General features: G+C 38.4%; 1 protein-coding gene across 1 annotated transcript; it reads right to left on the reverse strand.

The window, feature by feature from the left end:
• Positions 1–2957: 2957 nt before the first annotated feature.
• Positions 2958–13853, reverse strand: derl1 (derlin 1). The gene is made up of 8 exons (XM_041794500.1): positions 13540–13853; positions 9278–9389; positions 9135–9199; positions 8498–8524; positions 5651–5746; positions 5368–5420; positions 5049–5159; positions 2958–3842 (listed from the first exon to the last, which is right to left on the reverse strand). The coding sequence occupies exons 1-8, from the start codon at positions 13690–13692 to the stop codon at positions 3683–3685; spliced, it is 777 nt and encodes a 258-aa protein (XP_041650434.1). The 5' UTR covers positions 13693–13853; the 3' UTR covers positions 2958–3682.
• Positions 13854–15855: the final 2002 nt, after the last annotated feature.

Genomic DNA, 15855 nt, shown 5'->3' on the forward strand with positions numbered 1-15855 from the left:
AGAAAAAGCTCCTATTGATTAGAAGAATCACCTCTAGACTAGTGGTTCTCAAGTGGAGCTGTCTAGTTAGAAAAGAGAAAAACAGTGTTTAAAGTCTATGATGTACAGAGACCCTGGGCAGACATGCATCCATATACAGGTGCATCTCAAAAAAATAGATTATCATGAAAAAGTCAATTTTTCTTGTAATTTAGTTCAAGATTCAAACTCCAATATACTCTAGATTCATCTCATACAAGGTGAAATATTTCAAGACTTTTTTGTATTAATGTTAATGATTACAGCTCACGCAAATTAAAATTCCACTATCTCAAAATATTAGAATATCACAAAACACCAGTTCATAAAAGGATTTATGATACATAAATGTTGACCTAATGGAAAGTTATGTACTCTAATTGGTTTAAGCTCCTTTTGCTCAAATTACTTTATCAGTTTGACGTGGCATGGAGGCGATCAGTCTGTGGCACTTTTGGGTTGTTAGGAAGCCCAGGTTGCTTTGATAGCAGCCTTCTGCTCATCTGCATTATTGAGTTTGGTGTCTCTAATCTTCCCCTTGACATTTCTCCCAGAGACTCTCTACAGGGTTCAGGTCAGACCAGTTGGCTGGCCATGCAAAAAGTAATACCATGGTCAGTAAACCAGTTTCTGGTAGTTTTGCCTCGCTGGAGAAGGAAATCAGTATTTCCATAAACTCTGCTCTAAAATCTCCTGGTAAACGGCTGACAAGATTGACTTTGGACTTGATAAAGCTAAATGGACCAACCACAGCAGATGACACGGCACCCTGAACCTGACTGTGGAAACTGAAAACACTGGACTTCAAGCACCTTGGATTCTGTGCCTCTCTTATCTTCCTCCAGACTCTTGAAACCTTGATTTCCAAATGACATTCAAAATTGACTTCCATCTGAAAACCAGACTTTGGACCACTGAGCAACAGTCCAGTTCTTTTCTCCTTAGCCTAGGTGAGAATATAAGGTATAACAGTGTCTGTGGTCTGTGGCTCGTCACTAGGAATGACACTTGTAGTCAATTTCCTAGACCCGTCTGTGTGGTGGCTCTTGATGCTCTGACTCCAGCCTCAGTCTCCTTTTTGCCTCATGAAGCTCCCTTGAGTTCTTGAATCTGCTTTGTTTGACAATCCTCAGAAGGCTGAGCTCATTCCTGCTGCTTGTGCACCTTCTCTTACCACACTTTTCCCCTCCAGTCAAGGTTCATTGAATATGCTTAGATACAGCCTCTGAGAGCAGCTTGCCCTTTCAGCAGTGACCTTCTGTGGCTTACCCTCCTTGGTACTGTTTTTCTTCTGGACATTTGTCAAGTTAGCAGTCTTCCCCATGATTGTGGTTGTGTGAACTGGTCCAGAGTGAGAGAATGAAGGCCCAGTAAACCTTTGCAGATTGGACTTTTCCCACAATATTCTAAAATTTGGAGATGGTGGATTTTTGATCTTTGTGAGCTGTATGCCATAATCAAAAAAGAGTCTTGAGATGTTTGACTTCGAGATGAATCTAGAATATATGGAAGTTAAAGGTTACTGTAACAGAAGTAGATAACAGGAAAAAAAAATTAACTTTTGAGATGCACCTGTATTTCTGGGGTAGATAGTCTACCCCTTGAAAAGTTCCTGCTCAGGGGAGAGTATTTTCCAAAGGCCCAGTAATTATGGGGAGTGGGGCTGTAGTACTGAACATTTCAGATTGGGAACTTGATCAATGATTCTGTCATCAACTCTTAAACCACCCAGAATGTAAGCATTCTAGTCAGCCAACTTAAACCTGAAGAATCTTTTCAGGGTAGAAAGGAAACTTATTCAACAAACTTAACTAAGTCCAGTTGTGTGATTGGTTTAGATCAAGCTTTTTTGGGTTAAGCTTTCATTTGCTCTGTTTAATATACAATCCTTGGCATCTAAATCTTTTTAAGTAAAACATCTGATGTCACACAATCATATTTATTCACTGTCTTCCTGACACTTGGCTGTGTTAGGATGCCTGATTTGTATAGGGAATTTAGACTGGTGGAACAACGGACAACAGAAGTCATTTAGTTCCTTCAAGACAGGTCCCTGGAACTAAAAGTTCTGGATGCTTTTGCTTGAAAAGCAAAGATAGCTTACTCATGGAGAAAACTGCAGGAAGCCACTTAAATTTCTTCTTGTATGTATTGTTTGTTGTTGCCTTAATAATAATATTCTTCCATGTGTTAGTCTGCAGAGACATTTCGTGCATCTTCTAGAAAGGCAAGAATCTAGCTTGACGTGTAATGTTCAAACGCAAATCATTAAATTTGGGCACATTTTTTAATCATACCAATTACTGAACTGCAATAAAATGGAGAATAAAGCTATAGATGTGGTATGTGAAGCTTTAATAGTCAGTGAATAGATAATAGAAACCTAATGAGCCTCTTTAGTGATGACAAGTTATTGGTGATTTCATTTTTACAGCACAAGAGTAAAACATTACCCACTTGAAAGGAGGTGTTTCGGTTAAAAAAAGATTGTATGAGTATCTTTATCTTGTGGGTTTTAATGAATGACTTCTATTGTACTCAATTAAAACTGATGTCACCCCACAGATACAAGGTTCCGGGTTTGAATCCCTACTCGGGACTTTCTGTGTGACATTCTGTTCTCCCATGTGTACACGGGCCTCAATCTTCTTTCAGCACTCAGTCATGCACTTGTTGTTTTAAAGTTAACTGGTGGCTCCAAATCACTTAGTTAGGTGTTAGTGTGTTAGTGTTTGTCTCTATGTATCTGCCTTGCCACTAATCCAGGGAGTACCCACCTCTCTACTGATGACAGCTGGGATCTGCTCAAGTCCAGCTCAACCCTGAACAGTAGGAGCGGTGTAAATATTGGATGGATGGATGTTAAATTGCCAAACTGGCACAGAGTGCGCTCATTTAAAAACACAAAGGAGAGTAATGACACTCAGACCCGCTCAGCATTTCAATAAACAACTGTTATATTTACAACAAAAAAGAGCACAATCCCATCATCACCTTGTTTTGGTTCAGATTGTAGTTTAAGACAGAAGAAGATCCGGTCTGTGCCATTAAGGCTTTAAAAAAACATCTTACACCCGTGTTTATTCAGACCTGGAGACAGCGGTGCTCTGACATAGTTCTGCCCATGCCAGCTGAGAGCACGCTACCAGTGCGTTTGTAATTACAATGTAATCTGATATGGCATCACAAAGAGAGAGAGAACAGGAACAGGAGAATCTAAATGAACAAGAGTGCTGGTGTGCTGCTGCAACATCTCCGTTCTCGACAGTCTGGAGGCAGGGGAGGAGAAACAGCAGACGATGAAAAGAAGAGGGCAGAAAAAAAGGAAGAAAAGGAGAGAGGAGATAGTGAACCATTGCATAAAAAAAATCTATTTATTCATATTGTTATTAGCCTGCTTCACAGAACCACAGCCATAGTGTTTGTTAAAGTGGAGCTGAAGGCAGAGTCTTAGTCCTGCTGTGCAGTGCTGTCTCTGTTAAAATGCCTTTTTCATCAATATTTCCTGTAGTATCATTTAAAACTAAACAAACATTAACTAAACTTAAGTTATCATGTGAAAAAGAAAGCATTTTAACCCAAAACATCATCTCCACAGTCATTTTGTGATCAGGAGCAAACAAAGGTGTGGTCTAAGGGTGTAGCTCTCTCCTCATGTCTTCTTTCATTCGCCCCCCAGACGGTTGCCTTGGCCCCAGTTGTGTCGTCCTCCTATTCCTCCTCCTCCTCCTCCTCCTCCTCCTGCGTGGTGCTGTGCAGCCGGTCTACTGGGAGGGACTCCGAAACCCGACACACCTCCCCTCCTGTTGGGGAAGTACCGATACCTGCAGAGAGGAGGAGATTAATTTTCTAGGTGACGGGAAGGGAATGTGAGCAAACTAAACTGTTCTAATGTCTGCCTGGTTTATCTGTTTCTGTTTTTCAGATTACGTCTGTGATCTGTGGGAAGTTTCACTGTGCATGCACAAATAAATCTACTCTTTGGAGCTATGAATTTAACTCAAAAACATAAAACACTTGTTCAAAACTGAAACCAAAAGTCTCTTTTTAAAAAGTGTCTTGGCAACAAGAAGATGTTAGGATGACTTCGGGTGAAGTAAAAAGGGTAAAAGTGTGTTATTTTCATTCTTTTTCTCTTAAAAGGGATTTAGCCAAAGCAGAAACATCACACACGTTTCAGCTTGTCCAGTTTCTTGCCTTTTTCTGTGCTGAATTTCAAAGCAAGCCTGTGTTTCTCCATCTAATAACCTTTGCAACCTGAAGTTCTTATTATAGCACAGTTCTACATGAAAAAGTGTCACAGCCCTGAAACTATGGGAAAGTTATATAGTGAGCAAACTGTATTAAAACTGTTAACTTTGGCCTCAGTGATCAAACATCTACTGTTTGAGGGCCACATTGATTAAGAAAGAAGGCCGCATGTGGCTTCAGTCTTGTATGCTTCTCTCCAAGACTACTCTGATACAAACTTTGCAATCTGTCAATAACATTAGATTTCAGAGGTAAGAGCATGAAATAGATTAATCAGTAGATTGTAGTGTAGTTACTTTATGGCCCATAATTAGCTTGTCACTTTTGCTAATTTATTTTTTGATTCAAAAACTTTCAAAGTACTGCTGATTTGTGAAGATGTAACAATCCAACAACTCAATTCTACAGGCATTTTGTCAGTGGAACCTGTGCAATGCAACCTCTGGTTTGGCTTATAAAAATACATCAGCCCTGCAGCTCTCTATCAGGATTCCTTGTCTTTTACAGCCAGCCTCAACTGGGCCTTGAAGGACTATAGTTTTTAGTACAACAACTACAACCACTACTACCAAACTTAGAAATTACATATTGCTCCACTTGAATTCATTCTTCATTGGCAAGAGAAAAATAATGTTTTGTTTTTTTTTCATTTAACAGCTTCAAAATCTTGATTTAAATCTCAGCAGTGAATGTGGTGACTAAAGTCTCTGGACTGAAAATAAAAAAGGCCAAAAGTAAAACCAAAATAAACACAGTAGAGGTTGGGAATTGACACTTACAAGATTTCTGGTGTGGAGAGGAAGGAACGTCCTCCCAAGTCAATGGGGTATTTAAACATGAGGAAGAAGTAGAGGTGACCCACCAGGTTGCCCGTTAGTTCATTTACAAACCTGTGCAAAAAAAGAGCCAAGAGAAAATGCTCGGTGAAAATCACAGATAATGTATTGCTCACTATCATCCCAACAATTAAATACATTTTTATGTCCCACTTCACTGTACAGTAGCAGCCAGTGATCCTTATTTGAACAGTGCGGCATGTTTTTACACCCTGACTATCAAGCAGTGGTTTTACTTTAACTTATAAAAACAACTACTTACGAGCCTCCGATGATGAAATTAAAGGCCAGGATGACCCAAGGTAGATAGTGTGCCTGGATAGAGCAACAAATGAAGCTTATCATTAATATGACAGTTTGAATTATCTCCACAATGAGTAATAGAGACACTTCAAGCAGGTAATAAATATTATGTGGATGAACTATCACACGATGACAGTCACTGCCATAAAAACAGGCATTTTTATAAGACTGTTAAACCTTTGACAAGACTAGATCAGAGTCTTTTAGTGTAATGTGACAAGTAGAGATTAAACTTGGAGTACCTTGAATCTTGTTCCGAACCAAAAGGACACAATGGTGTCTTTGTTGAACTGAGCCCACACATAGAGCACCGACATGATCAGTGGGATCATCAGCAGCTGAGAATGATATGAACAAAGATATTTAAGTAAGTAAAATATACAATTCTAGACATACAGCAACAACACGGCTATGAAAAGAGTTCTTCTAGTTACAGTTCATTCAGAAAGCATTCAGACCCTTTTGGCTTTTTTAAATTTTGTTATGTTGTAGCCCGATGATACAGTTGATTTTTATGCTCCTTAATCCTCTCTCAGTATCCCATAAGCACAAAATGAAGACAAAATAAATTTATTTAAAAAACCCTGAAATATCACACTGGCATAAGTATTCAGACCTGTTGCAACAAGACTTGAAATTTAGCTTAGGTTCCTCCCATTTCTCTTGATTGTTGCTGAGATGTTTCTACACCTTAATAACTGTCCACCTGTCACACCTACAGCCCATTTAGAGTCACCAATTAACCTAACAAGCACGTCTTTGGTGGAGAACATGCCAACTCCACACCGAAAGTTCCTGACCGGGAAGTGAACGAGAACCTTTCTTGCTGTGAGGCAACAGTTATCCCCTGCACTGCCATGCAGCGCAGACAAAGTCAAATGTGCTCTAAATAACTGTTTGTTTTATACCCATGAGGAACATTACTTGTCTTTTAAGCACTAAATGTATGAACAAGACAGCTACAATGCAACATGACCTTGGTGACATGATATTCTATTTGTCTGTTCATTTAATTTTTGACATTTTAAAATCCACCAAATGGTGAAAATGGTACTTAATAAACCACAGGTCAAGATATTACCTCCCTATAATTGTGGTGCTTTTAAGCTGAATTGCAGACACTTAAAACTAAGAAAGATGTGAGGTCAAATTTTAAATACATGACAAGGAAAACCACATGCCAAATTATGGTGTACCATTGCTGTCAAAAGTCTGTATGCATAACTTTGAAACTTTGTATCCATGTTTGAAAACTCTATGTGTAAATAAATGCTTTGTACCCCCAAAAAGAGGTTTTGTACATATAAGTCAGAAAATTACGAGTGTTTTTATGCGAGTATGAATCTAAAAGCTACGACTTCAAGCAGTCACAAATATGAATCTGATTTCTACGCATACGAACTCAAGTCCTTGGGTACGAGGCAAAAAGCGTTCAAATGATGTCACCGGGGTCACAGGCAGGTCGTAGGGAGACTAATCGTGCCCTGATTCTGCCGATTGAACTTGCGCAATGATGGCTGACAACAGGACGCTGCTGCTGCTAACTCCGACTGGGCATCACAGGAAAAGTAAATAACGTGATATTTTATCAACATTTTCAGTATTATTTTGATAACACTTCATAATAATATAGATTTTTTAAACACATACAAGTTGTAACATCAGCCCACTAGGTCGCAAGCTAAAGTGTTCTCATATGTAAAACGAGCGGTCAAGTCCTCGGTGTGAAAGCAAGAGGTTCGTAACGCCACCCACCCCCTGCCGCTTTTCATTTTATTTCTAGAATTTGCTGCAGGCCGGTCAAAAATGGACTGCGGGTCGCATTTGGCCCCTAGAAATGTTGGCTCTCTGAAAAGGATGTTCATTTATATGCACTCAATACTTGGTCGGGTACTCCTTTTGCATGAATTACAGCATTAATGTGGTGTGGTGTGTTGTGAAGGCAATCAGCCCTAAGCACTGCTGAGGCGTTATGGAACCCCAGGTACCTCTGATAGTGGCCTTCAGCTCGTCTGCATTTTTTGGGTCTGGTGTCTCTAATTTTCCTCTTGAAATTTCCCCCGAGATTTTCTACGGGGTTCAGGTTCAGTGAGTTTGCTGGCCAGTCAAGCACAGGAATATCAGGATCATGGCATGGTCATTTAACCAGGTCTTGGTACTTTTGGCTTTGTGGACAGGTGGACAGTGGAAACTTAACACTTGACCTCAAGCATCTTGGATTCTGTGCCTCTCTGATCCTCCTCCAGACTCTGGAACCTTGATTTTAAAATGAAATGCAGAATCTACTTTCAACCGAAAAGAGGACTTTGGACCACTGAGACACTGTCCGTTTTTTTTTCTTAGCCCTGGTAAGACGCCTCTGACATTTCTGGTTCAGGAGTGGCTAGATGTGAGGAATGCGACAGTTGTAGCCAAATTCATTGATATGTCTGTGCAAGGTGATTCCTGATGACTCCAGTGTCAGTCAGCTCTTTGTAAAGTTCCCCCAAATTCTTGTATGGGTTTTGTCTGACAGTCTCTCAGGGCTGCAGTTAGCCCTGATGCTTGTGCATCTTTGTCTACCACACTTTTTCCTTTCTATGAACATGCTTCAATACAGCCCTCTGTGAATAGCCAGCTTCTTTAGCAATAAATGTCTGTGGCTTATTGTCCTTGTGGAGGGTGTCAATGATCATCTTCTGGACAATTGTTAAGTCAGCAGTCTTCCCCATGATTGTTTAGCCTACTAAACCATGAAAGAGACCATTAAAGGCTTGTGAAACCTTTGCAGGTGTTAATTAGCTGATTAGAGTGTGATACCACTAGTTTAAAATATTGAACTTTTTCACAACATACTAATTTCATGGAGGTACTGGATTTTGGGTTTTCATTACTGTAAGTCATAATTATTACAATTAAAGAAATAAAAACTTTAAAGTTTTCACTATATAATACATAAATTTCACTTTTTGAATTGAACTACTGAAATAAATGGACTTTTCCACAATATTTTGATTATTAAGATGCACCTGTACTTAAAGTCACTGCACCTGACACTGTTAATAACATAACAGTTTGGGAGAAATAAGAAGATAAAAGAGGAGCCTTACCCGCATGTCCATCAGCATGCCAACTATCTGCAGCTAGAGTCAAGGACAGAAGCCTCATAACTCGACACAATCACAGCTGGAACTTTAAGATTATCACAGAGGGTTAGTGAAAGGTTGCCAGATCAAATCCCCATGCAGACTGACTTTAATCTGCCACTTCCCCTTACGTGAGGGTGCCATCGGCACACCCCACACCCATTCCAACAATTTGTTGAGGATAGCAAAAAGACAAAAAATCCTCAGAACTTGACATGTAGAAAGACAAAAATGTGGATGAAAAGTCAGAGCTAAACTCCTGGCAGAGTGTCACAGTGTGGAGATGTAGGCTGGGCTGCACTGCTGGTGCTGCATGTGACCTAGATTAGGTTTCTCTGCTCTGCAGGGGTAGACTGACACTGGGCCACTGGCACAGAGCCATACTGACATGGCACAGTGCTGCAGAGTGAGAGAGAAAGAAAGCGAGAGAGAGATGTTCAGAAAAGACGGATAAAAGAGTAATGCAGAGACAAAGACAGCAGCATGGAGCTAGGAATAAAGGTGGAGAGAGACGCAGGCTGACAGGACTATAACCTTAGATGATGAAGGGATAATTTAGTTATGATTAAAACAGAATAATTTGGTGGTCATTAAAGGATACAACGATGCAGATCCAGTTGAACAAAAGCATGAAAATATAGTCTGCAGGTTTGCCATCAAAAGCTCCTGAAAAATAAATAAATAAAGATTAGCATTACAAAAAGTATTGCATGTGTGATAGCCACTGAAGGAGGTCAGTCTCACCTGTTTCTAGCCGTGTGGAGTAGTGGTAGAGGAAATACAGGTTGACCATATACAGAAAGCCAGTGTTAGGTGTTATGGGGAAATACAGGGTGGCTGTCACTGGTCTCCAAAGCTGAAAGAAAACAGAAGAGACATGACTGTAATGGAAATGTCATGTGGCAAGACATTAACAGAGCTGGATTTTTTCATAGAGCCAGACTTTGAGGACACAAATCCAATCTTATATAGATTGTAAATTACCAGCCGAATCGGATTGTCTTATAACTTATGATTACATCATAAAGTTTGGTTTGCAAGGTCTAGCAAATCTACACATCTTTAAGAGGGAATGTTAGAGGTGATGAGTGCTTTCTGTCATTATTTGCTCTTAAAAGAATGTGATTACAAAGTGCAACAATTTGTGCCTCTGCCTAGGTTTTTAGGTTAAAACTAAGATATGCTGGTACACTATTCATTAATTTTTTAGATAATGCTCCTACTTAACACAGGCCAGTCAAAAATTATTAAACAGAAGCATCAGTTATTATGAAAATAATCTGTTGAAGAGGAAATTTAAAGTAACTATGGAGGTTATCATGGAGTTTATTAAGTTTTAGCAGGTGAACTGCATTTCAAAGATGATTAGATTAACCATGGATTTCATTTCAATATTCCCTAAAGGGTCACAGTAAGTCACAAGTCTGACACATGGTATCTTCCATGACTGCCAAGCAACTAAACCCATTACTGTAAACAGTCACACAACGAGCTATTCAGCAGCAGCATTTCCTGTGTTTCCATCAAATATCAGTAACAAATGACAACCATCACAGCAACAGCTAAACAGGTTAAAAGAATTTTAAAAACCATTAACTTAGAGCCTTGGTTCCCAACCCGGGGTCTGGGACCCCTGAGGAGGGCACCAGAAATTTCAGGCTGCTGAGGCTGTTAAAATAAAATTTGCTCAAGCACTAGCTAAAATCATGATAAAATGCTTATACATAGTTCATACACAGGTCTTTTGGTAGGAACAACTGTGTTTAGGGCGTTCTTTTTTTCACACAATAAAAAAATATTTATTATGCTGATTTTTGGCTGCAAATGTATCACTTTTTCTTGTGTGTCGGTCCAGTCAATTTTCTTAGATACAGGTAGGGGGCTCAAAGGAAAAAAGGCTGAGAACCACTGACTTAGAGACAGTGCAGTACAGCATAAAACAACAGTATAAAAAACAACTGACAGTAGAAAAGTAGAGTGGTTTTATAAAATTTGGTCAAAAGGTGTCAAAAGTAAATCCCATGATTCTATTACATAATTCTATTACTATTTTTTTAGGCTGTAAATAAGTTTGTGTTTCATATATATTATATAAAGAAGTTACTGTTACTGGTCTATTAATGTATAAGCCCTTTTTAATTGCTGTAACTGATGATAACTGGAGCACATTTTTAACCATTTCAAGCATCACAGATTAAATCAACATGTAACACAGCATCCTATGTCAGAAATCTAAATAAGTTCATACCATCTTAATGAACATTAATTGGTTTTGTTTTCTTATTGACAGACGAGTATGGTTTTGTGTGACCTTGACATGTTTCAACTGCTAAGGTGCTGTATTCTTCCTCAGATGAGTTGTGTGATGTTGCTGTGAAGTGTCTTATCAGCTGATCTTATGCAGGTTTGGCCAGTGTTATTCATCCAGAGAGCAACAAGTACCACTGATGGATCAGGGAAGCCACTGAGATTCAGAAATGGGCCCATAGGACTAAGAAAAGGGATGAGGGGGCTTATATGTGGCCAACGGCCACAGGACAACCAACCCTGCACAAGATCAGCAGATAAGATATGTCCCACCAACATTCCATGAATCTTCTGAGGAAGACTGCAGAACTTAGTTGAAACATGTCAAGGTCACATGAAACTCTACTCATCTGTCATTGAGAGATCAACAATTAAAAAAACTATGTCAGTGTTTCCCATACAAAGACAATATTTAGTGGGTCACACCAGTATATATACAGCCACCTAAGTGTATTTTCTGACCAGTTTTTCCTTTATTTGTTTAGATTTGTACATAGCCACCATCTGTGCACACTAGAGAGATATCCACCAATCGTATGTCTTACCCATAAATGAACTGAACCTCATCTCGTGTGAAATATGAAGCATTATGTGCTGTTCTTTCAACATTTTTCATCAGCTTCCTGCTGCTAACATCATTCTGTACTCCAGCACTCTAAGATGACGGGTGAAATTAAGCCTGAGCAATTAATTGCAAATTAGATTAAATCGCAATATGGCCTGCTGCAATTCACAAATAGAAGAAGTTGCAATATTTCTTTCACTTGAAATGTGTCAAAATACCAGTTTGATATTTTCATTTTTTGCAGCAGTAGAGATTTTATGCACATTACGCAAACATTCAAGTGCCAACACAGCGGTTGAAGTATGACGTACTTCTCACTGCTTGCATTAATGTTGGTGCAACCCACTGCTGCTGCTAGTAAAGCTTCACCTCCTCCACCCCAGCCCCACCCCAGAAACTGTACATCCATCTTTCAATCAAATGGTTAAATGTATGATAATGTATGATGTGTTCCTGATGGAATGCAGGTTATAATATAGAATGATTTATTGCTTGAAATTTGTTGAAAAATACATAAATGAGGAATCTAAGAATAATCGCATACTAAATCGCAGTCGCAATATTGTGGGAAAAGAATCGCAATTCAATCATCTATGCAAATTGTTCAGCCCTAGTTGAAATACATTACTTCATCATTAACTAGCCTTCACACAGGCAATTCACCTGCACATTATGTCTGTCTCATACAATGCACTGCTTATAATTAATATCAAAGGAGCAGATACGCTACAAATTCAGTGTGAAATTCAAAGTACAGTGTCATTCTGGGGAAATCCCCATACTCTAGGTGATAAAAATGATCATCTTCCAATTATTTATCAATAGCTATAAGGATATTTTTTCAGGGGCTCACCAATGTACCAGTCTAACATCAAATCAGCCATTTGGGCCAGTTGACAAACACCATTAGCCATCAGCAAAGTAATGTGACATGAATGCATACTAGTAGTCAGTCTATCTGTTGTGTCAATTTCAATACTGGCATCTAGCACACCTTACTAGTGAATCAATAGACTTTGTAGGGGAAGTTACCTATCTGTTTTATAGTTAAACATTAGAAAATGTTATACACGGTGTTTAACACCAAAAGCAGTAATTGGTATTGGTGTTGTCTGCATTCATTGTTATTTAAACATTTGGTATCACCCATACATTCCACTTTCTTGAATGTCAATTAAACTCCTTAGAACGTCTGAGTTCATCCTGGTGCCCATCAAAGTGGTATTCCTTATTTATTTGACGATTGTTTCTCAAACATGTGTAAGTAACAATCTGACAAACAGTCAACTCATCAGGCATCTTGGCCATGGAAAATGTAAGGGGCTGCCTCAAGTCAATCACAACATCTGACACCTACACTACAGTAAGAATTTAAGAAGTTAATGATTAGCATGTAAGATCTCCAGTTAGAGAGACTATTGGCCTTTTTGGGTCATGATGAAACCACATCAGTAATTTAAGTTTGTTTCATAACCAGTTATAAACTCCTTGCAGAAGCTGAAAGTGAGATAAATACAGTCCTTTTAAATAATTAAGTGCATGCTTAAACTTTAACTTGGGTGACATAATACTATAAAAGCTGAGTTACTTATTGCTTTGTTGTGTTTACCCTGAGTTAGGTTTGACAAGATACATTTTCATATCGCAACCTTTACCTTTGTGTCCCCTCAGAGTAAAACTGGTGGGGTTGAAAGCTGCTGGAGGAGAGAAACCTTAAAATGTTCTTCAAAGGGCTCATATAGGATCAGAAAAGTCACGTCAGTTCTTGTCAAACATTCCCTGTCCAAGGTTTGACTTGAACAACAACCGTTGACAGCGGTTGCTTTAATTTAATCATATCTTAAAAGGCAATACATCGGCTAAATTGAGATAACTCAGAGGCTTTATTACTACTATTATTACTGATAGATTATAAATGCCTTATGTCAGTGTTGCTAAATAAAGTATCATTTTGACAGCTTACGGAAGTCGTAACCTCCTACGTCTTACTCTCTGATTGGCTAAAAAGCTCCTGGCCTGCTGAGTGAGCCTGGCTAGCCACCTGCTAACAAAACGACCAAACCCAAACCATAACAACCACAGCCTTTATAATACCCCCGAGCAGAAACCGGTGAATAGAACTAAAAAGACTTACATGAAATCTGTTTAAGACCAGCTCCGGGACCAGCATGAGGTTCCTAAAATCAACCAGTCCTAGTTTCCCGATAAAGGGTACAGCTATGGAGGCAGCGAACCAGGTCCGGGTGATGAAAGGGATGCTTCTGAACCAGTCGCCGATATCTGACATCTTTCCATGCGATGACTGCGGACTTATTACCCCGAAACAAGAGCTTTACTTAAATAATGACCTAATAACACTAATTACTAAGGAGTCCTCGCCGCGTTTCTCTCAGAACTGCTCCACTGCTAAGTTTACATGACGTGGCTAATCAAAGCGAGCTAGCTTTACAGCTGTTATCAGAGAGAGCATATCCGGTTTAGCCTTTCAAAGTAAAACTAATATACGCTTCTACTGCCATTTATTTGAGAGCAAGAAGGTCAAACATTAATTGTTTAGACAGAGATGATATTCGAAGGGGATATGAATGTGTTCTACAGAAAAAAAAAAACGAAAAAGTAAACATACAATTACAAAAACACATTCACACACAGGCATTAAACAGGCTACTCTTCACTTTGGATTTTCTTTATTCAAATGTAATATTTAAAAAACAACTCAAGACCTAAAATTAAGTATTGTGTGAAGTTTTCTTGCATCAAACCCGGTAATGTGGCACTCCTCAGGCTTGGGTGTAAATGTCAGTATAGGTACGCTGCTTTCAGAGACTAAAACTAAGGAGAATTTGTCCCCAATTCTATTTTATTTTAGTCCGTTTTGTTGCCACAGATTTAATCAATAGTTGTTTTTTTTATATTTTTTGTTGAAGCTTACTTATTATTCTTTTTTAGTTCAGTATAATTATTTTTAACTTTTTAAGTTATCAAGTTCGTTTATGTTACCTATGATAATCTTGATTGGAGTGGGGTTTATAAAGTTTTCATTTTATTGCTGTTTCAGGTTGTTTCTTTAAATACATTTACCGTAAATCAATATCTGTTACCGCGACTGCAAACGTAGTCGTACTATGCTCTTAATTTGAAGAACACTTAAAAAACCGGATGCATTTTATTGTGTCGCATAATAATGTTTTGTTTATTTGTTCCACTTTTACAGCGCTTCCTGTGTAATTTGCAAAAGTTCCCGGTTGACCATTAAGAGGCTGCCAGCAAAGTGAGGAGGCGTGCCACATGCCCCAGTTTACTTTTTCTACAGCAGACACCTGTGGAGGGCTAATGGCGTCAGAAAAGACAAAGCACAAGCTGGACAAAGAGGCCTCGGTGATTAAATAGTGATATATAAACTGCCTTTTCGATAAACCTCTCTTTTTAAACTTCAAATTAGGCTATACATTTGGAGCGCACATACTTCTCTGAGCAGCGTTGCTGCCATCAATTTAAAATGACCAAATATTTTTTTTATGAAATGGTAAAACTTCTCAGTTTCATCCTCTGATATGTTGTTTATATTCTGTTGTGAATAAAACAGTGTTTTATGAGATTTGTAAATTCGTTTAAATTTTACACAATGTCCCATTTTTTGAATTTGGGGTTGTAAATTAATTACACATAAGTTAGACATGTCTGTTTTAAGCCAGTTTTTGTTTTAATATGGATATTTTTGGCTACAGTTAATAAATATTAAAAAAAAAAAACAAAAACTGTATCTCAGAAAATTTTAGATTATCACAAAGGATGAATCAATTAAAATGGACTGATAATACAGAAATATCATCCCTCAGAAATAATTAATTTAGGCACTTGTTCTTGGTCAGTGGTCCTTTGGCACAAATGACTGTGAATAATCTTTCACTGAGCAGCTCAATTCATCCCTTATCATCACTAGTAACTCTTTTCTTTGACTGAATTATTCAATTGTCACCTTTGTTCAATTATAGGCTTTCTCTTTGTTGCTCTTGATATGAGTCCTGAAAACTAACAGTTTAACTCCCAGGACACTGAGTGCTAAAGTGGAGTAAGACAAGCTAATTTCCCACAATAAACAAACAACTCTGTGGGACCTAAATAAACATTTAGTGTGAATTAAAGAATTCCAAATATCATAATCCTGGTGAGTTCTATTAATGTGCAGAATAATTTCATGTTCCTCTTAAATTTTATGCGATCAGAGGGGGTTTCAGTGATTTTGAGGTCCTAAGCACCACACGAAGTCATCCATTTAGCTATTTAATAACTTAGCCAAATGTGAAATATAAGCATCCCAATAGTCAACAGTTTATCATAAGCAAATAGAAAAGCATCAAAACTCCAACACATCACATTTAAACACCTCTTGAGGCCAGGCAGGACTTACAAAATACAGATAAATGCTCAATCCTGCTATAATATTCAT

This window comes from Cheilinus undulatus, linkage group 8, assembly GCF_018320785.1.
Source record: "Cheilinus undulatus linkage group 8, ASM1832078v1, whole genome shotgun sequence".
NCBI classification, from domain to species: Eukaryota; Metazoa; Chordata; class Actinopteri; order Labriformes; family Labridae; genus Cheilinus; species Cheilinus undulatus.